At 37.6% G+C, this 22,341-nt stretch overlaps 1 protein-coding gene across 12 annotated transcripts in view; it reads right to left on the reverse strand.

Moving 5' to 3' along the window:
- The window catches only part of SORCS2 (sortilin related VPS10 domain containing receptor 2), a 543,792-nt gene that overhangs the window by 64,610 nt on the left and 456,841 nt on the right, over positions 1-22,341 (reverse strand). For all 12 annotated transcript variants that reach the window (XR_013339870.1, XM_031504585.2, XM_077782742.1 and 9 more), the window contains 5 exons: positions 20,836-20,982; positions 19,317-19,419; positions 10,270-10,346; positions 3,073-3,164; positions 1,485-1,592 (listed from right to left, as the gene is read on the reverse strand). Coding sequence is in view for 11 of the 12 variants with exons in the window: in XM_031504585.2 (XP_031360445.2) it covers positions 1,485-1,592; positions 3,073-3,164; positions 10,270-10,346; positions 19,317-19,419; positions 20,836-20,982 (527 nt within the window). In the remaining variant the exon portion in view is untranslated. The remainder of the gene's footprint in view (positions 1-1,484; positions 1,593-3,072; positions 3,165-10,269; positions 10,347-19,316; positions 19,420-20,835; positions 20,983-22,341) is intronic.

Raw genomic sequence — 22,341 nt, forward strand, 5'->3', positions numbered from 1 at the left:
GCTAAAAATAAGATCCTACAAGCCTGGCATTACACATTAGAGTCAGACTCTTGCTGTACCTCTAGATATATACAAGTCATGTGATGCTTTTATTGCCAATTTGGGCTCCTGTACCAAATCTAGGTGTAGCTCTATGTATTTTAGATAGATGATTTTAGAAAGGCATCATGTTTTACAAGAGCTCTTTTGTCCATTCAGATATTTAAGCACATCTTCACAGAATCACTGTTTTTAATGATACTTAATAAGGAAAAAAACTCAAGTCCAGAGCATACAGTCGCACATCATTTTATCTGCCAGTAAGTAAAATTTGGGATAAGTTTTTGATCCATCTACTTTTACTGAAATCAATGGGAACCCCTCATTCAGAGGCATAAGTGTCTCCATGTGGCATATATGATAAATAAACCTGTATTTGAGAGAAGAGGATGGGAAAATACTGTTCTTGCCAGGATGCATAATGGAGGATAAATGGGGCAGTGAAGAAAGAGAAAAACAACCAACAGACCAAATCCCACCTCTGTGCAGTGCTATGAGCTTGGCACAATGCTTTCAAGCACATTGGGTAGGATTTCTGTTTTGCTGAGGATCCCTTATAAACTGGGCTATCAATTTATTTTTCTCTGGGGAAAATGCTACTGGTACATGTCAAAGGCAGCTCTATTTGCAACTCCTGAGAGAAAAAGCTCATCATGAGCACACTGAGCTCCATATAAAGAATCACACAAACTGTTGAAATAGGAGCACAAACAACAACCTGTGTGCATTGCCCTGAGTGCATTCCCCTTTCTGGCTGCAGGCAGCATGTGCCTTTCTCCCTGACTGGACAGGTGTTTTTTACTCTCAGACACTTCTAAAATACTAGCATTTATCCTAAAGATGGAGCAAAATGTGCAGCTCAGATCCAGATGTCCCTGATCCTTTGGAAATACACAGATAAATAGGATAAACAATTCTGAGTTGCAGAATTTGGTTATTTTTAACTCTATTCACAGCATCTGCGTCTGTCACTGTGCAGAATAAAAACAAATATTTGATAGCACAGTGCTTGGTTACATCAAGTACTGCAGTGCTGTTTACTAAGACAACACTATAGTTATTTACACTGTGAAGACAATAGACGCTTAACATTTTTGATGTCTGACTAGAAATCTGTACAAAACAAAACAAACAAAAAAACCCCCCAGTTTAATACTTATTTTTCCCCTTGCATCTTTCAGATGCAGTCTTATTATTCCACTCTCCCCAGTGGTAACTTTGCAAGATTACATTTGGACATCGTCTTTAAAATCTGAAATACTGCAGTCAGATGATTTCAAAGACAGGTTACATACCAGGGAGGTTCAGACATTACTGTAAGTGTCCGTGTGACTGTGAGAAGCAAAAGCCACTGACTCAAGAACCATCTCAAACATACACAGTCAAAATCTTTTCAAATGCATACACAGAGAGAAAAGAAAAGAGAGGTGGAACCAAAACCTTACGTCATGACCAGTGTCTCATCTCCAGGTTCACTAAGTAGTCCATCTACAAAGACAGAAGTGCTGGTAAAATTATGTGTGCTCCAGGTCTGGCCTTCATCTATGCTGAACCTGTAAAAAAGCAGAAAAAGCTTTCATTTAAAACTTTTGGAATACAAAGCAGAATGCACTTTAAAAATCCCCTCACAATTAAAGCTTAAGATTTTCAATCAAAAAATAGAGTCTGCCTAGACAGTGCATGATATTAATGTGATCTTCTCAGCAACTTATCCAGGGATTCACATTTTCATGAGAAGGTGGAATAAATTTTCCACAAAAATAAAATTCCTCAGGTTGATTAAAAACTGAGCTCTGTCAACAAATTATCTTGCTACCTTGAAGATTCAAAAGCAAATTAGTTCACATTTTATTCTTTCTAGTAGTCTCTGAGATATAGGCCTATTAAGCAGAGGCCAGTGAAACATGAGAGGCCAACTGCTAAAACATGGCAGGTGCACTAATTCCAGGCACCAGTATGAGGATGGCCCTTCATGTTTGCTACCATCCACTTAAACACTTGCAAAATATAGTCATGAATCAGCAAAACATATGTCAGAACATATTTCAAATGTGCATCCCAAAACTTATAAGTCAAAGTCTCTTTTTTTCTGTACATTTCCTTCAGGTCTTTTGGACAGTAGGTTAATGATGGCTTTCAGTCCAGATAAACAGGTACAGAGCCTATTTCCTATTGATATATATAACACAATTCTGTAAAAATGAGCCAATTCACAAGAGATAAAGATGCCTTTTTATGTCTTTTAATGTCTTTTTTAATTATATATTTTTATGCTGAAGATTATAGTTCTGTGTGCCATTACACAAGGTTACAATGTTTTGCTGCACTCTCATGCAGTATAAAACTTGATATTTTATAACAATTGCTTTGCAACAAACCTTTCCTGCCAAATGGGCTGAGAAGGCCATTTGCTGTACTGTCACCTATGAGAAGATCTATGCACACTGCAGTTAATTTGTGCATGAATATCTCAGATGAGCTGTGATTCTGGCACACCAAATTAACACAGCACATAAGTGCAAGTAAGTCCTTCACCTGTTGGCTTCCAAACTCTACATTAAATTGCTCTTGCCAGAGAAACATAGGGCTATTCTCCAATTTCCCTATGGCCCTTAGAGAGGACAGAGATTTTACAGTATCAATGAACTCTGATTGCACACCTAATCCACATATGTAGAACATGCTGAGCATCACTGACAGGTACTGCTGGTGCCAGCCAGTAGCAGATAAACAATTATGCTGAACACAGCATCTATTGTAGAATTCCAGAACAGTCTTTTAAGCAAAAATTGCCTACAGTAATGCAAAAAAAATTTATTATAATTAATACATGATGCCATGGTATCTTCAGCACCATGAAATAATCTTAAAGTAAACATCCAACTGCATTTTGTTGACTCAATGAATGTTAAATTAAGTTGAATTCCACCTGTGTTTCATACATGATCACAATGAAATGCTTATCTTAAACTCTGAACTTTGCCTGAGGCCTTGAATACACAACAGCTCTACTCTAATTGACTGTAGAATTACTTGAGTATTTTCAGAGGGATAGAAGTGTCTTTGATAGCCACAATAACTCCACCATGGTCCAAGTACAAGATGTGGTGCTCTTCTTCAAAAACCTACAAGTCAAACAAAGAAAGGCTAGATAAGGAAATGTACAAAACAGCTGAAATAAAATGAACAAGCAAACAGGAATTAAGAGACTTATGTTTTATAATGTCCACACTTCAAACTGAAAAGGATATAAAGTCAGGTTAAGTCTTATATTTCTCACAGGTGTAAAAGAAAAGAAAGTTTAGTAGGTGAATCAGAAAATGTTCAGGTTCAAATCACAGTCAGATTAAACTGCCTGAAGTGATTTCAGCCCAAGCTTGTATTTCTCATAGTATGCATTCTGCCTTCCTTCCTGTTATATATCACCAAGTGACCCATCACCTTACTTCGGTGTTTGCCATATTCTGTGTATCCTGCAAAATAAAATGCTTTGTGGTCTAATTGTAAGAAAAAAAGGAAAAGTACTGCTGTCTTTGACTTTCTTACATATTCCCCAGAACCTACAGAATGTGAAATAATTGGTGCAAGCATGTTTTCCACATTTCCAGTGTCAGTGAGCTTAAGTTCAAATATTATGTGATGTCCCATGGAGACCACTGTGAGTTTGGAACCAAGATACATGTAATATTGATTTAATGGTATAAAGGATTAAAACTTCATAAATTATTTTAAATCCTTTTCTAGATGTTATCAGCAGTGCTAAAATAAAAGCACAGATAGATACCTTTCCTGCTTTACATCTAAAATCTGTTTTAAGACAGCATTTACTTTTGTTATTAACCCCTGTATGTTCATTTAACATAAAGCCAAGCAATATATGAGAATTATACACACTGAGCACTTACAGACAAACATGCAGTCTCCCATATGCTTTGACAAAGCAAAGGTGAAAACAATAAAGGTTAGCTTTACTTTGCCTTATAAATAAAAAAATAATGACAATACTGAATTATTTTCTTTTTTTGGCAAAACAAAATGCTACATTTAGAGGATTTCTCAGAAGGACTGAGCCAGAGCTGGGATTAAAATATTTTACAGCACACTCACAATTACTTCAAAAATAGGAAGCATTTAATTTGAGTTGAGAACTCAGTCTTCCTCTCATCTAGGAAGAACATACTTTATGTGAATCCTAGGGCTTAAAGTGTCTGATTAGTTTTTGATCAGAAGTTGCCAATTTACAGGCAAAACTTTTGATACGAGGCATTGATAGTCTGACCTACTCATTCCCCCAGCTGTGTATTTTAGAAGAGAATTCAGTAAAGGACAGTCATTAATTTTAGATGCACTTCAAAAGGATGAGATCAGCTGGAGTCAGATAAGCAAGCAGTTTTTATCCTCCTCTAAACTTTGCTTGAACTTTCCCTCAAACCAAAATGCAACAAGATGTGCTGGGACACCAAGTCTCCCATAGCTTCAGCAGTGAAGATAAAGGAGCTGATACCTGCACCACTTAATGCAAATCAGCTTTTCCCAGAAAAGCACCATGGTAGGTCTTCACATAGCATTTTAATAACCCTGCTTTAGCACACTCTAAAGCACAGAGGTCACATTACAAGCATATTAATACTGCTGTTGTTTCATGCTCTTCTTGCACACACTTCAAACTTTTTATAAACAAAATCCTTCATCTTCAATACATTGAAATGAATGAACAGTTTCATGCCTGTTTATCACAGAAGTAAATATTTATCTCTACTTTCTGGTAAAAAAAGCCCAAGACAGTTTGCAAAGGATCGAGGCGAAGGTGGTCCCAGTGTGAGAGATGAAGTTCAGGCCTATGAAGATGAGATATGTGAGTTCAGAGCAGACCATGAATTCTGATATTCATTTCTACACTAACTAAAGCACGCGATAAATCTATTCTGATCCTTACTAGTAGCCAGCCACTAGAGAATAAGATTTTTATAATTTATTTATGTTATTTTTTGTGCATGTTTTGTGCTTTATAATCACAATATCAGCTTCTATTCTATCCTCTTGCTTCTGCTCTAAATCCTTTTCTTCCTATGTCTATCCTAACACTTCAGCAGCTATTTCAGGCCAGCATATCTGTTGGAAGAAATTGGGACAGCTCCATGAAATCAGTGAGAGCATATTTAAGTGGTCCTAGAGAAATATATGCCATACAATTTTACTTCACAATACAGAACTTGCAAGAATAAAAAATTCTTGAGATTACTTTTTTCTTTAATCAAGTGATATCCATTACTAAATTTAAATCTGGAAACAGAAGCTTTTCTACACAGAATGAGCCGGTTAGACCTTCTCAGGGTTGAAAGGCTGGGATTACATTCTTTTTTGTTGTGTTTAGAAGTGTTACTATCTGTCTCCTAAGATGCCTGCAGGAAAACATGTATTCTCACTTAGCCAATGGTTTTCCAAGTTGCTTTGATACACAAGGATTTGACACAGATAAATAATATTCTAACAAAAAAACCACCAGACAAATGCTCCAGAGATCTAGATTTAGTTCCTAGACATCCAAAAGGGCTTTCTGTGTAACCTCATTAGTTTAACTGAACATTTTGTTGCTGCAAGAGCTACTCTGGTAACGGATCAAATGTGAGAGGTTTATTATTGCTGACTTTTTCCTTTTATTTATGCCTTTTTTTTTTTATTTTTTTTTGAAATCCAGACCTTTCTCTTGCTCTTTGCTGTATAAATACTTTGCTGTATTTCAAGTACAGTGTTGTAACAGATGCTGTTGAAATAACAACTGCAACCAGAATTGTGAACAGAAATCAGTATTTAAAAAAATAAAACCACTGACATGTATACATGAGGTAATCCTTAGCACTTAAGAGTATCCTAATATTTCATGTTCATTAACCCACTTTATTATATTGTTTTCCTGGTATAATAGACAGAGAAATCTTTTAAATAAATATGAGTTCACCTTAGGCTGCATCTTCATGATCCACTTGGCACTTAAGTTAATGGTTGGACTTAGTGACCTTAAGTGTCTTTTCTAACTTTAATGATTCTATGATTCTAAGCCCATATATTTCATGATAATGTCAAGGTGAGATTCCTTTCTTCTACAGTCCAGTTCATGGCGTGGATGTTTCAGGTGCTTGCGAAAGAGTTCCTAAAGCACTGCTATTTACAGTGCAATGTTGTACAGGTCATAGCCACAATTTTCATTTTTTCTCAAACAAAGAGTGATGGTTTCAAGATATACCAACAAGCAGCTCAGTCATGCAACAGAAAGGCAGAAGAACAACTGAAACCTGCACAAGTGATATCATGGTTATTTATAATAACATTTCTTGGGTTTGCTTTTTGTGTGAGCTGACACAGGCAGGATGCAGGAACAACCACAAAACCACAGATGAAATGCAACAATAAATTTATTCTCATTACCTGGGCAAGCAGGGGGGCCCTGAAGCAGCACCTGGGCAGAGACATACAAGTGGGAATGCAGACACTGCAGAGCTCAGTCCATGCTGGAGGATCATGCAGCCCAGGGGTTTGCACAGGTGTAATTTACCACTCTACTTTGGTCTTTGAAGCAGCAGGGCAGGGATCTCAAGCATGTTTGATACTGTGCCTCTATCACAGGCTTATGTTGTCTAAACACAAATGTTTGACTTGTCCAACACATATATAGTATGATATATGTGGATTTTGACACCTGCACATCACTTTGACTGTGTTTACAGTCCTCCTCACCAACCTTCTGATTTTTTACCTGGATATTTCTATTTATTACCAGAATTTACTGAATTTCAAAACCTCTTATTTAAGCATTCATTTCTGTCTATGAACTCTGGCGTTATAGGTAAAGAAAACTCTTTAAAGGTAAAAAAAAACCCTCTGGTGTTTATAGGTAAGTCTCCCTGAACCCTTATATGACCACATCAAATGTGAGCTATGGAAGGTTTGATGCTATCTCAGAGGACACCATTGAATTACAGGATCTTTGACCTTCTCCACAGTCCTATAATCCAGAGGCGTATGATCTAATACTACTATTATGTCAAGAAAGGTTTAATTAATTCCTTGTACTACATTTTCCCCTAAGTCTCTTATGTTTGCTTTTCTTCATTCTCTCTCTCTATACACAAACACAGACTGCTCCTCTTCTCCTTTGTACACAGCTCAGCAACATCATCACTAATGACAACCACAAAGTCTCTAAAGCAGACTTAAACTCAGACAAAGTGTTGTGCCAAAGCACAGGGTTTCACCAGCTCACAAGACCTGCAATTTACTGAATTATCTAAGTTCCTGTAGCACCTGACTGAAGCTTTCTCTTTTGTTTTAAGAACTCCAGCAGAGAAAGGAAATGTGCTGCTGTCCTCTGGAACAATTGTTTAATTGTGCACAGTGAGGCCATGAAATACATAAAATCATCTACAGTTTTGTTCTGATCACAAATATTAGAATTGAGAAATCTCTTTCAAGGGCTTCATAGGAGTTTCAATTAAAATGAAGCTAGCAATGTTGTTTGCCATTTTGACTGTCACAATGAGGGTTCAGTTTGTGGTTGATTTTACAGCATAGTTAGGCACCTTAGGGTCAAGTTGCAACATATATCATTTACCTGTGTGTCTCTACAAATAAAAAGCAGTGAAAACATGAATTTGATCTCATTCCTCTTTTCTTCTTATTTTTTACCCCAGAAAAACTATAAAACTTCGGCAAATGCTGACAAGAAATTATGAGAGGCCTCTAAGAAATATTAAACAAAATAGTACCCACTGTAGATCCTGGAAGGCTTTTGCATTTAAACACCTATTTATTGTATGCTAGAGTTCAAGATGGAATTTGGTATAAAATTTTATCTTTTAAACATCAAAGGATATTATCATTACAAAAATAACCCATTTCTTTTTAAAGTACTCTGTGGAGTACTAATGGAATCCTACCATAGCAATATAAGAAACTGTCTGTATTTTTCTCTTTTAACCTCAAATTCCCCAAGCTCAGTAACACTATGGAGAACATTTTCATACTTAATGGTTCTAAGAAAATAACAAAATTTTATTTCAGCTGAACACTACAACACTATTTTAACTGAAATCAAATTAATTTTTGAAAACATTTTGGTCCTTTGAGGATGCTGTTTTTTATCCTGGAGGAGTGAAGAGTTGAGAATATGAGAGGGGAACAGCCCTGCAGACATGGTGAGGCAGCTGTGCCCCAGCAGCCCATGGAGGTCCAGGATGGAGCAGAGATCCACCTGCAGCCCATGGGGGATCTCACAGTGAAGCCTGAAGGAGGCTGTGACTCCATAGGAATCCAGTGTTGGAGCAGGTTTGCTGGCAGGACTTATGATCCCACAGGGGACCCAAGCTGGAGCAGCCTGTTCCTGATGGGCTGCAGTGCATGGGAAGCACCTGCTCAGGAGAACTCGTGGGGAATTACAGCCCATGAAAGGACTCATGCTGGAGAAGTTCACTGAAAGCTGTCTCCTGTGGGAGGGACCCCACACTGCAGCAGGGGATGGGGGTGAGGAATCCTCCCTGTGAGGAGGAAAGAGCAGCAGAGTGTCCTGGCTTGTAAGATAAGCTTGTATTCTATTGCCATCTGTTGGAGGTTGGGCAGTTTTCTTATCTCTTCCAAGAACAATGTCTCCCTCCAGGGACCTGTTAATGGACCATTAATGACTCACTGCATGACTGGTAAAGTTCCACCATCCCATTGTGAGATGCTCCACCCAGAGGGAGGAGCCAAGCATTCCTACCTGCATAAAATCAGCACTTTTTGGGACACAGAGCAGCTCTCTGCTGGATTCCCAGGGAAGCAGCTCTCTTCTCTGCTGGATTCCCAGAGGAAGACCAGGCCCATCTACTACCAGACCTTCAGAGAAAACTCTACCCTTCTACAGATCACCACTTCAGCAGCATTTCATCTGCCACTCCAGGAGGAATAGCTACCATTTAACTGGACTATTACCAACACCCTGACTCCTCAGGGTGTCAGGTGTCTGACTGCATCACTAGTTTTTTTTGTACTAATTACATTTTTTCTTTATTATTATTTTTATTTAGTTTTTCTCCTAGTAAAGTACTGTTATTCCCATTCCCATATCTTTGCCTGAGAGCCTTTTAATTTTGAAATTGTGATAATTTGGAGGGAGGGGTTTTACCTTTTCCATTGCACAGGAGGCTTTTGCCTTCCTTCACAGACTCCTGTCTTTTCAAACCAAGACACAGAAATACGTGTGTTGAACTGACCACAGCCCTCATTCCACACCCCCCTGTGTGGCTCAGGGTGAGGAGGTAGAGAATTAGTGAGTAAAGTTGAGCTCATGACGAAGGGAGAGGTAAGGAGAAGCTGTTGTAAGAACTGAATTAATTTCTCACTATCCTATTCTGTTATTAATTGGCAATCAAATAAATATTGCCCAAGTCAGGTCTGTTTTGCCTGTGATGGTAATTGGTGACCAATTTCTCCCTGTTCTTATCTCAACCCATGAGCTTTTTTGCTATATTCTCCCTCCCCTGTCCAGCTGAGGAGAGCAGAGATTGGTGGGCACCTGGCATCAAGCCAGGGCAAACCCAGCACACTGAGACAGAGCAGCTTAGGAAACAATACATGAGAAAGGTGAAAGATTTAACTGAAACTAGTCAGTGGAAGAAAAAGCCATCCAGAGTTCAAACAGCATTACAGTATTACTGTTCCCTTTTTAATATGTTGGTATTTGTAGTCCCTGAATTTATCAAATCATGCCAAAAGACTTAAAAAATTTTATTATTTTTTCAAATCTCTTCTCACTGTCTCACTTTCAATGAAGAAAAAGTTTATGTTTTAGTAACAGCTTTCAGACCAAGAAGCAGAAGAATTTTTGCCCTTGTACCTAAGCTATGTGTTTTAGCCCAGAATGTTTGTACTGCAAGATCTCCAAGTCCACTTCATCATTAGCATAGGAAGATTACCTAAATTATTAAAAAAACTAAACAGACACTATTTTTTTTGCATAAGATACTTACAGGATCTTTAAAGAGACCAAAATACTTGAACTTCAGCAGAACCTGACAGCCTGATCAATTTGAGTCTTAGAAAATCACCTTCTTAATCTCTCAGTTTCCAAGCAAACTGGAGATAATAATTACACCTCCTTCAAAAGAGTATCTAAAGATTAGTTAAGCATTACATAATTCATCACATTTGGTACATTTAAATTATTTCCAGTTTCCTTTGATGATTTATGCCTCCTACCTGACGCCACGTGTTCCCACAGTCAGATGTTATGTACATCTCTTCCTTATACTCAACCAGCTGGGACCCCAGGTTACCTGTCACAAAAGAGGAGAAAACAAGGATCCACATGAGCAAGAGAGATGGTATCTAGTCCTGATGCCAGTCTGAGTAAGAAGTTTCCAGGTCAGAGCAAGAACTAAACACAATTGAACAAGCTTACTTCATTTCTGGTAGAACCAGCAAAATCCTTTAAAAATGCATATGTACAATTTCAAAGTCTTCCTTTCCATTGCTAGGTTGTCCATAGGTGGAAGCAATGAGGCTTGATTCTAATACAGAAATGCAGAAGTCAGAGCAACATTTTAGTTTTGTTGCTGCATGCTGAAAATTTATTATGAAACAACACGTATTTATGATGTAAGTATGAAACATCCATAAACTCAGAAGCTTTAACCATAATCATATTCTGTAAAGTTATTCACATTGAACTCAAACTGTTAAAATGAAATATTTTATCTTTAAAACTTGATGGAGTGGTAGCTAGACTAGAATCAGGTGAAATATGCAACACAAAAAGAGGGGACAGGTATTTTGAAAAATAGTAAATACAAAAGAATTGAAAGCAGAATTATTTGATTTACCTAACTATTAAGCAGAAAGCTGCTGAATATATTGACAAATAGCACTGAGGAGAATTCAGTTAACTGAATTCAAAGCGAACAGAAGTGTTAAACTTGGGGAAGATGATAGCAGATGCAGTCCCAAATACAGAGATCTTCATCTTTTAGCATGCAGTACTTCAAATAGGCAATTATTAAACCACCAGGCAATTTAGTGTTCTAGGGGAGACTCATTCATGGCACAATATTCCCTCTAAATTATATCCTCCTGGGGATTTTGACTTAAATATATGATTTGCATGTTTTCACAGTATAAATAAGATGAAAATTATCAGATCCTCTTAAGCAGAAGAGACGATGAAAGAAAACACTTTAGATTAGCACTATGAAATTTCACTTGTGTGTTATATAAATAGCTGGTTTTTAACCACTAAACCAGATCTGTTTATGCAGAGTGTGCTTACTGGTGCTGAAAGGTTCCCAAGAGTAATCACAGTGCCTACTGCCCAAAATACACACTCTATTCAGACCATCAAGGGTGCATGTGCTCCACTCTTTAACAGGATGACTCTACATCATTTAACCCTAAATATATCCTGGACAGAATTGGAATACTTATATTGAATCAGGGAATTCATAGGAGTCAGTTAATTCCTTTAAATTGCATCTAACAGTTCAGAAGATGCCACTTCCCATTCTTGGACTTTTCTTTGGTTTTCATCTTTCCAACACACTGCACATTCTCTCATTTATCAATAATTCAGCAAAGATTTATCTGGTCATAGAATATGTTGAGTTGGAAGGGACACATCAAAATCATTGAATCCAACTCCTGGCCCTGCACAGGACACCCCAAGAACCACACCATGTGCCTGAGAGCCTTGTCCAAATGCATCTTGAACTCATGCAGGCTTGATGCTGTGATCTTTCCCTGGGGAGCCTGTTCCAAAGCTCAATCACCCTCTGGATGAAAAACCTTTTCCTGATATGTAACCTAGACTCCCATAAATATAACCAAATGAAATAGTTCCAAAAGGAAAGCTTCACACATTAATTCAGTTATATTTTCTCCCCAAATACAGCTTTAAGATTAATCTGATCACTAGAAGGAGATATGAATGAGAAATCACCTTCTCAGGGCTGAAGGAAGGAAAGGAAGATTTGATAAATTGCATATACAAAATATTTTTCTTTTGCTATTCTTACTTTCCTCTGTTATACTTTTCACTGCTCTATCACCTGCAAATGGATATATCCTTGTGCTACTGAAGTTAATCACAGAATGTTCTCTATAGGACAGCTGAAAACAGAAATACTTATTTGCTTGATAGAATCTAACATACTGCCGTCAGTCTATACTCTTCTTTACATAGATAACTTTAATGAATGCAGTGTTAGTTTTACTCCTGAATAAATGCTGTTTATTCTACCTCTTTTCACTACTTACTGAATTCTACTTGCCTGAGTAGGTCTTTATTTTGAGCATTGCTAGGGATCTGCACTTTAAAAATTCAGTGGTAAATTGCCTTGCTAATGGAAAATTAGTCTGTAAACTAAACAGCATCTACTTGTGCTTCATTAAAAACCTTTTCTATCCAGCTGATTTAGTAATGATATTAGCAACAGCACTGTACTTGCAGCTCTGTTAAAAGACAGACATGACTTCTAGTTCTGATTTTACCTTTATTGTCTTTTCTTAGAAAAAGAGCAAAAAGGAGTTGGTGGGCTCAGTTATAATTCCTCTTCATCCTGCCTAAACCACAACTGATGCCAACAGGAACAGAATCTGGAACACTGCTTTGAGAAAAAAGGACTTCAGTGATATTTGACCTTTGAAAACAGTCCATCCATGGGCCAAGGGTTGAAGCCCAGAAGTGCTGCATGCACGACCTGCTGATTGTTGACACAATGTTTAATTGTGTCATTAATGAAGGCTGTAATTTTCACTACTTCTAGATTTTTTGGGACATAAAATGATATAATATAATTTTGCAAACTTTGTAAAATTAAGTCTTCAAGCAGGAAAAAAAAACAATATCCCACTTTTCTATAAGGAAGGATAAAACTTCTCAGTGCAGTTGGAGTTTGCTCTGTGGGTACCACAGCCCGTGGCCTGCTGAAAAAGAGCATCAGTGGATTAAGAAAGAAAAAGCAGGCAAGGAAGGAAAGAAGGAAAGCTGCAGCACCAGGGGAGAAAGGCAGGCTCCTGCAAAGTGCAGTGGGAACCACCCATGCAGCTAAACCTCACATGTGACAGACAGAAGGAAGTTCCACAGGAACAGATAGTGATTCAAAAGCAACAGAAAAGCCACTTTCAGCTGTTAGCCTGAAAAAGTAGAACTGGAATAAAACCAAGTCCTTCAAAGATCTAAGTGAACTCCCCCCACTTTTATTAGCAAACCCTTCTATTTAACATGTGACACAAGTTATGAGTTTTCTCTAGTTAAAAAAGTTACATTGTTTTAATTTTATTTTTCAATATGCTTATAAAAAACAACTTCAAAGATTTGGAGCATTTTGTTCTTTTTGAGATTTAAAATAAAGTACATAATTTTAGGCTCTAGCTACCTTGCAGTGTGTTGTGTTACTGGATAAACCAGCAAACTTAACACAGTGCTTGCAATGGCACCCCATAAACCCCTTTACAACAGCTCCTTGTAATTCACATCAAATGAAATGCAAAACAATCCTGACATTAATAACACTGCAAATAAACAACTGCAAAGCCACAGCAACTAGCTCAGTAGAACTGAGAAATTCTGAACCTTTCCATCTGAGGAGAATTATAAAACTTATTTGTGGTAACTGTGGCACCCAGAAACATGTGAGCACAACTGACATTGTGAACAAGTGACACCAGGTGAGAAAGAAACAATTATGCCCAGCTCAAGAGTGGAAATCAGCAATATTTAAGTACCATTCCCACCATGTCTTGAAGTGTTTGGACTGTACCACATGTCCCAAATATCAGTGTGCTACTTTGCCTGGTGGGACACACCAAAATCTGTGCTTCTTATTACAGCTGTAAATATCTGCAGCAACTCCTCAGGTGTGCCACTACAGCACAGAAACTTTTCTATCTTGTTAGTGGGTCTGTGTTAGAACTCAAAATCCATCTGGGGGGGAACAAGTAAATGTAAGTTAATACACTGAAGGAAACTCAGGCTCATACTGAAAAAGTAACTGCAATGGGAATGGGTAATCAGCTGCAGGCATGTGCTGGTTTGGGTTGTGGCAGAGTTAATTTTCTTCCCAGCACCTGGTACAGGGCTGTGTTTTGGACCTGTACTGAGAAGGGTGTTGATGACAATACAAAGATGTTTTCAGTACTGCTGGGCAGTGCTTACAGAGCCAAGGTCTTTTCTGCTCCTCAGCCCACTCCAGCAGTGAGGAGAGAGGGGGGCACAAGGAATTGGAAATGGGCACAGCTAGGACAACTGAGCCCAGTTGGCCTGGGGATATTCCAGGCCACGTGTCAGCATGTTCAGCTCAAACTGGGGAGAAGTTGGTGCAGGGGACAGGCTGGGCACCAGGTGGTTGGAGGTGAGCAGCTGTTTTCATTTCTATCACTTATTTTTCTTGCATTTCATCTCTCTCTCTCCTTTTTATTTTCATTTCAATTTATTATTATTTATTTCAGTTATTTAAGCTGCTCTTACCTAAATCTGTGAGTTTCCTCACTTTTTCCCTCCCAATTCCCTCCTCTCCTTCCTTCTGGAGGGGAAGTAAGCAAGGAGCTGTGTGATGCTTAGTTGCTGGCTGGACTTTAACCATGCCGAAGCTATATTAGCCACAGCTACAAATGTTACTATTCTAACATGACTTCTGATCTGAGTGCCCTGAAATTCCTCTGACACATGACACAGAGTGTTTGCCATCCAGTTTCAGCAAGTTTTGTTTGTAACACAGAAATTTCTCAAATTTGCCTTATAATATTCTGTATTCTATTTGTAACTAAATTACTCATTTGTGTGTCTTCTCAATGCTTGGGAAATCATATACACCTGAATTATCCTTAAACACTCTCCCAAAGGGTTTTGCCACCAACACAGCCAGGATACTGTGCTAGATTGACTCTGCCTGAGTCAGGTTTGCTTTGCTGTTATGTTCTGACACTGCTTCTATTCAGAAAGCAAAAAACCCCCTTTTTGGCTTGCGTTTTTCAGTTTTTAATTAAGAAAAGTCATTTTTCATTTCTGTTACTTGCATTCTTAGAAACCTTTTCAAACTGTGTTTTGGGATACATGAAATCTTCTTTTTCTTTTCCATTTGTCCTGAGTAAAGGCTGATTTAAAGTAACTGCATAAAATCATGTGTTCCATCCTTGCAGAGATGGCAGTACCAATAACTAGAATAAAGAGGCACCAACACAGCTTTTTTCCAAGCTTTCTGTAACTCTGCACATGACAGTTTAGCAGCTGGTGGCACAGGGGTGTGAAAGAAAGCAATGTTCAGTGATGTCTGATGGCCAGTGAAGTTCTCTGGAAGGGTGGTACAGCTGTGAGAAACACAGTTCTCAATACAGCTCTCAAGAGAGTTGGGCATTTTGGCAGGTTCTTAGTGGGTCACAAAAAATATAGAAGATTACTTAATTTAAAATTTACCATCTATTTACATGTTTTAAGTGCTAGTTATTGCTATGTTTGCCATAGTTTTATATGTGACTTTGAACACTTTTACAGTAAGAAGAAATAATCCCCATATGCAACGCTTAGATAATCCTTCTAATATGGAAAATCTTTTCCAATCACTTAAATTTAGCATACAGGCAGACACCTACTCCAAAAAGAGAGATGTGCCTTGCCTGGATTACTGGTAATTAATACAGTTGTAACATACCTTTGGGCCATGCACAATAAGTTAAAATTTCATGGTTTGCAATCTTGCAGTCAGAGTATAGAACAAACATCCAACCAATTTGTATTTAAATCTCCCAGACACACAGTTTTGCCTGGCAAGCTGAAGATGTGTTCAGATGAGGGAGTGGGGAATCGGAATTGAGGAACATAAAAAAAAATGTAAAGGAATTTCAGGATGTTCACTCCAAAATGTACTGAGAAATACTCAGTCACCTCCCTGTTCCCTTATCCTTTTTTGATACAGGCATCCTAGTAGGCTACTTCTGAGAAAAATGATAGAAATTCATCACAATGTATGCAATTATATTTGGCCCTGATATGACAAAAAGTAAACATAACTTTTCCAGCACTCCCTCAATTTGTGTGAAAGTGCAGAATTTACTGCTTGCTTGATTTGCCATCTGGATTGGAAGCTAAGCAGGCAATTATTGTAAACTATCACCTGAAAAAGCTACACTTCTCTAAACATTTTTCATAGAAAAGTACTTAGCAAGTTTATAGTAAAAATTTACACATCAATTGACACACATTTCATAGCTGATGCTGTGAGAAACAGAAGCTGTTGCCAAGATTAAAATGTACAAAAATCAAATGTAAATGCAAAATCCTATTGCATTTCTTAAAGAGAGCAAAGCAGTTATTTAAAATACCACTTTCATATGCAGCTACAAAATTTAATATTCTGTCTGAACAATTTATATATAGATATAAGCTAAAAATATGAATTCCTGAGAACTATTTATGCAAGTTTAACAGAGTGGTATTTTTATTTGTAAACATGAGTTTTAAAAGATGAAATTTTAACATTTTATTAAATGTATTAAATTTTCCCAATTTTCTAGGTGTTAATGCAGTTCACTACTTAATTATTCCCTTTTCAAAAATTAAAACAATATTCAGTAGTCTCTGATCTTTCCAGAATTTTCCATATCAAAACTGTACTTAAGTCACAGAATAGTTTTCCATTACCAAAAGCAGCTGTGTCATATAAGCTTCCTAGAAAGAAGCCAAAATCTACTTTTTCAAGGGATTTTTTTTCTGCTTTTTGATCAGTAGGATTCTTATGCTGAGGAACCATATTGCCAGTTCTTATCCACTTGTTTGCATCACTCATTTCTACTCCATAGTTACACTTCCAGGAAAAAAAAAAAATCATATTCTTTATTGTCCTTTAGTTTTTCAGCTAAAGGGGGTTTTCTTGTAAAAAATGAAACTTTGTCTATTTCCATCAACTGCCAAAGAGGCCTTCTCAGCACCTGCTCACTGATCCTGAAAATTGATTACCAGAATTGTACACAGTCATATGTCATTCTACAGTATTTTGCCAGAGTATTAATAATTCTCTGTCTCTGTTGGCAATTATTTACCTATTTCATACCAAGAATAATTTTGCTGATACAACACAAGGCACTGATGATTCTGAGACATGCTGTGATCAACTGACATTCATGGATCTTATAATCTTCAGTCATTTCCAGAAGATGTGCTCTCCCTAAATCTAACAGTAAAATTCCAATAGTGTGTGATATGGCCCAAATAATCTGATTCCTGGATCTACTAAGAAACTCATGTTGATTCATATAGGATTATCAGTTCAAGGATCAGGCCAAAGGAAATTCAAGCTCATTCTATGTAAAGTATTTCTGATAAGAAGTGTAAGTTTACAAGGGTATCAGGTTTGTCAGATAAGACTGAACACATGCACTGAATCCAGATGACCTGGGCATCCAAATAATGTAAATGCAAGTCAAAATCAGAGTTGATTCAGGTCATCTTTTGGCAAGGGGATGCAGTTGTTCTATAGTATTTTTAAGGCTCCAAAATAGATCCCTTTGCTCTGTTTTCAGCTACAGAAGCTTTACGTTTACCAGAAAAAGGACACACTGCACTCTCCTGCACTCAGGTTTTTAGTAGCTAACAGCAAAGTGGCTTGCAACTGAGCAAGGGTGCCTTCTACCATTCCCACTACATTACTGCTTGTTCCACAAGCAAGTCAAATTTGACATATTAGTTCAGTTCTTCATGATATCAGGATGTTATCAAAACCATTCCCTCCTGATCACATTGAGGAAAGCTGTTGACAAGTTCTCTACCTGTCAGAGTAAGACAATGTTATAGTGACAAAATGTCACCCCATTCTAGAAGGGAATTAAGGGCAAAATACTCTTCTGCAACCTGTCCTCCCTAACGTGGTCTGGGAGAGGAGTGCACTTAAAAACATCTACAAACCCCAAACAAAAGAAAACAACCCAACATCTCAACAAATATCTGTTCAACACATCAGATTACAGCGCAAAGAGAAAGAAAAATGCAATAGGAACAATGGAATAATTAAATCTCACTGATTAATTTGCTACTGGAAGGCATGACATGATGAGGCTAAAATTAAGACCCTACATTTTAAGCATTTTCATGAAAAAAAGAAGACATTTGAAATTAAAGATATTTTTTTAACATTTGAATCAATAAAGTTTGGCCTGAACACATATTAGGAATCTATCTAAAAGGGCATTGCATAAATTCTTAGTCTCATTTGTACCAATAAAAACATCACAGCGTTTCATCAGGTAGATCTGTCTCCAGTAAAATACTTTGACCTCCCTTTACATTACAGAAGAACTTGAAATCTTTAGTTATATTGAAAATTACCAGTACTGGCAGCTATCATTCTCTTTAAGCACCAAATATTCTCACCTTGATAGTCTCAGGAAACTTTCAACTTAATAAACAGTTTGTCAGAGACTAGTGTAAGATAAAGTAGAAGCCATAATTCATTGAAAACAGATGTACTTTTATGAAAAGAGAAGCCTACATATGTACATTTCACCTAAACATTATTCATAACATAAGAATAAAATAAAATAATTTTAAAAAGTTCATAGCATTGTTAACATTTAGACAATTTTGAACAATTTAGACAATTTTGAAGCAAAGAAACAGAAGATTAAATAAAATGAATAGATGGATAACAAAGATACAAAGCAAAACTGTAAAGTTATGTGAATATTTTTCTTTATGAGAATGGAATGGAATTTCCTTTATTAAATTCCATTTCATACTGACATAACTCCATATGTAAGTTATAATGGAGAAGCCACAACCAGCATTGTTCCCAATACAGTGACACATTTGCCTCTTTCAATTCCTCTCTCTTTAGGCAGAAAGGAATTAATAAAAATTACAAGACAAATTATCTGTATCCAGGCTTAAAGAACAAAGGATTGACCACTGTTTCCATCAGTTTTTCTGGGTTATTCATGATGCTGGAGGGCCTACACGACACTTCCAGAGAAAAAGAATGCAGGATGTGTCCTTCAGCCACCATCCTACCTCCACAGTGCATTAAAGGGGAAGGAGGTACAGCAGAGCATGATGTACCCAGGTGACTGATGGAGATCTGTCTGGGAAGACACAACTCTGGGCTTTTCATTAACTTATATATTGAATTATTTGATCATAAAGGATTATTCTCCAGGAAAGCCTTATTTTGGCAATGTTAGCACGGTATTCTTACAAATCCAAAGGCTAGATCTACAAAGAACCCCTGCCACATTTCAGGTCTTAAAAAGCCATGCCATGCACTTACCTGCACCCATGATGAGCCCTGGTGCAGTGTCCTTGGTGTGCACTGTGCCTGACACGTAGGGATTGTCTGCCCACCGCAGATGGAGGTGGAGGTGACAATCAGGCTTGTGGGGGAAGAAGCAGAGAACAGGTTTTAAAAATCACTGCTACCAGTTATGCTCCTACAATAAATGAAAGCCCAGACAGAGAGCAGCTTCAGCAATGTATGTCTTCATAAAGAAAAAGAATGGCTGCTTCCCATGGAGCTAAATTCCAGTCTGAAGTATCAGTCTTCAATTTGTATGAAGAATCTCTGGTGATATCTGCATAGTGTGCCACTATCTCAACAAAAAGATTTCCAAACTCAAGGAAGTCAGCATTATTATATAAACCCCCTTTTGACAGAATAATTGCTTAAAAATGTTAACAGCAACAGTGTTTGTTGGTCCCAGGTAAATGGTAAAATTATTATTTAAAACAACTGCTTGGGCTGAAATGTCTTTATTTGTAAAAAAGTGGTATGAAAAATAACATAATGACTTTAGTACACATCAAGAAGCAACTTACTGCTTCTTGGCCTTTGTGCAGTGCGCTCAAAGGCCATATTGTTCACAGCAATGTGCCCAGGAGCTTTACCAGGGGCCAGCTGCCAGCACTGCCACTGTCACTGTCCCTGTCACTATCACTGTCACTGCCACTGTCACTGTCCCTGTCCCTGTCCCTGTCACTGTCCCACTCATCTCCCATCGATCTGCACCACACCCTGCAGGCTGGAGCCTTGCAGCACAGCCCTGAACTCTTCAAAGGGAACCAGCTGCTCCAGCCCTCCACTTCTGTCATGCAGAGAGGGAGCAAAGTTCTGGCAGTGGCAGGACTGCAAGCATTTATTTTGCTCACCAATGCAGAGCTTTGAGTCCCCAGGAGCAGAGAGTCAGTGAGAAAAATACAAGGTTTTCAGTACAGCTTTACAAATAACAAAATACTATGGGCACTTGGGGCATCTAAACAACCAAAAATAATATCATCTTACAAAAAGAAAGGAATATTTTATGCAAGTTACCATGGTATTTATTTTCAAGCAACTTTCAGGAGTTCCCTTTAACAGGGAACCAACAGTTACCTTGTATTTTTTTTTTTTTTTATGAAAGAAAAATATGAAGAGATTGAAAGAGAAAGATTATTGGTAATCTCTGTTTGACTTATGATGTACCCCATATATCCAGGCACAAATGACTGCCATGTTTACACTGAACTGGGTTGTGTGGTTGACATGTGAAGAAGAAGAAATGTGCCCTCTTTGTGTCAAAATGATCTCAAATATGAAATGCAGTGCACCACAAAGCCCTGACTACTCCCTCTACACAACGACTGGACTAAGAGCCTGTGGAACCACAGCTCATGCACTGCAAGCCCATTTGCCTGCTAGTCTGGCTGGTAAACTCAGCACAAAGCTCGTGGGCTGCTGGAACTACTGCACATCCTACCATGCAGATAATTCTTGCACATTTTAGAAGGAGGATGCTCCAAAAAGAGCCACTTACAGGCTTGCAGTTGGTGGGTTTGCCATTCATATCGATGTCTGGAGGGTTCAGAAAATCCCAGTCACGGCCTTTGTTGTAGGTTATCAGAGTCATAACTTTCCCGTCAATTTTCTGGTTGGCCAAAAAGACTCCTTTCACACCTCTGACCTGAAGCATAGAGAAGAAAAGTTAATATCCAGCACAAACACTTTTTTTTTTTACAAGGATTATCCCTGATTAGCTGCTCTTTTGTGGCTCTGAACTGTGTATCTCAAGTAGTTTCTCCTGGAAACTGAAAGTGGATGATGTCTTAAAACATATGAGGAAGGCAAAAATATAAGAGGAAAGGCAGAAAGGGGGAAGACAAGGACAATTACAAACTGATTTTTATTTCTAAATGTATTTAAAAAGGATTTTCAGTTCTCTCCATGTCAGAAGGCTAATCAAACTACATGTTTAATATAGCAAAACACAATATTTTATATAGCAAAATATAAAAATTATGATAGCATGGCCTCACCAATAAAATTTCCGCTTTGCATTTTCTTTAAATATAGAAATCTTTAAAATGCTATTGTACAAATGATGTAAGCAATTTTGAACAACCATCTACCCTTAAACCTGAATTTCTGTACCCATATCATATAAATATCACACCAATAGGTTACAATAACACAACACAGTATCATATCTTTTCCAATTACACTGATTTGGGAAGCACTCTTGTCCTTTGCAGGAAATAAATATAGGCAGATCATCTGAGGGAGACACACTGAGGGCTGAATCACCTCTCAAGCATCTGAAATGCTTCCACACTCCAGTTAGCCACCCTTCACCTGCTTAACCTCTGGAGAAAAAATAATAACAACAAATGACCCTCTTCTCTTGGGCTGTTATTTTATTTCAAAACAACCTGTATTAGAAAATTACTACAACTCAAAGAGTTAAAGTTAGTGAGTATAATTTTAGAAGCAATCTGACAGTAATTATACCTTAATATGTTTAGTTCTAGCCCTAACATTTATATTATTAACATATTAATGTATATTCCACCCATGGGCATGAGATGAGATCTTCTATTAAAAGTGAAGGTTTCCTTAAGAGTGCTCTTGATTCCCTTGCCATTATTTATGAGACTTCCTGAATTTTTTAAAAATTCTGGACAACATATATAAACGGATATACATTTCCAGCACAGTACAGCTTGCTCATCTCCTTGGCTGCTGACTCTTAACAAAACTGAATCATTCATTACAAATAAATGCACAAGATTGATGATCAGGAATATTTACCTGCAGAAGATGATGCACTTCTAAACTTTTATATTTAAAACTTGAAATATTTACTGTTCCTTTTTTTTTCCAGCTGCCAGTTATTGACTCCATTTAACATTCATTTAGCAGAAGTCTGCATTGAAGGGGAAAAGAAGGCAACCCTACCACCAGGCTAGATTTGATACTCACTGTTTATAAATATGGGAAGGAACTGATCCAAACCTACAGAGAATAAGAATGTACTACTGGTTAT

The sequence above is a fragment of the Lonchura striata genome, chromosome 4, assembly GCF_046129695.1.
Source record: "Lonchura striata isolate bLonStr1 chromosome 4, bLonStr1.mat, whole genome shotgun sequence".
Taxonomy (NCBI): Eukaryota; Metazoa; Chordata; class Aves; order Passeriformes; family Estrildidae; genus Lonchura; species Lonchura striata.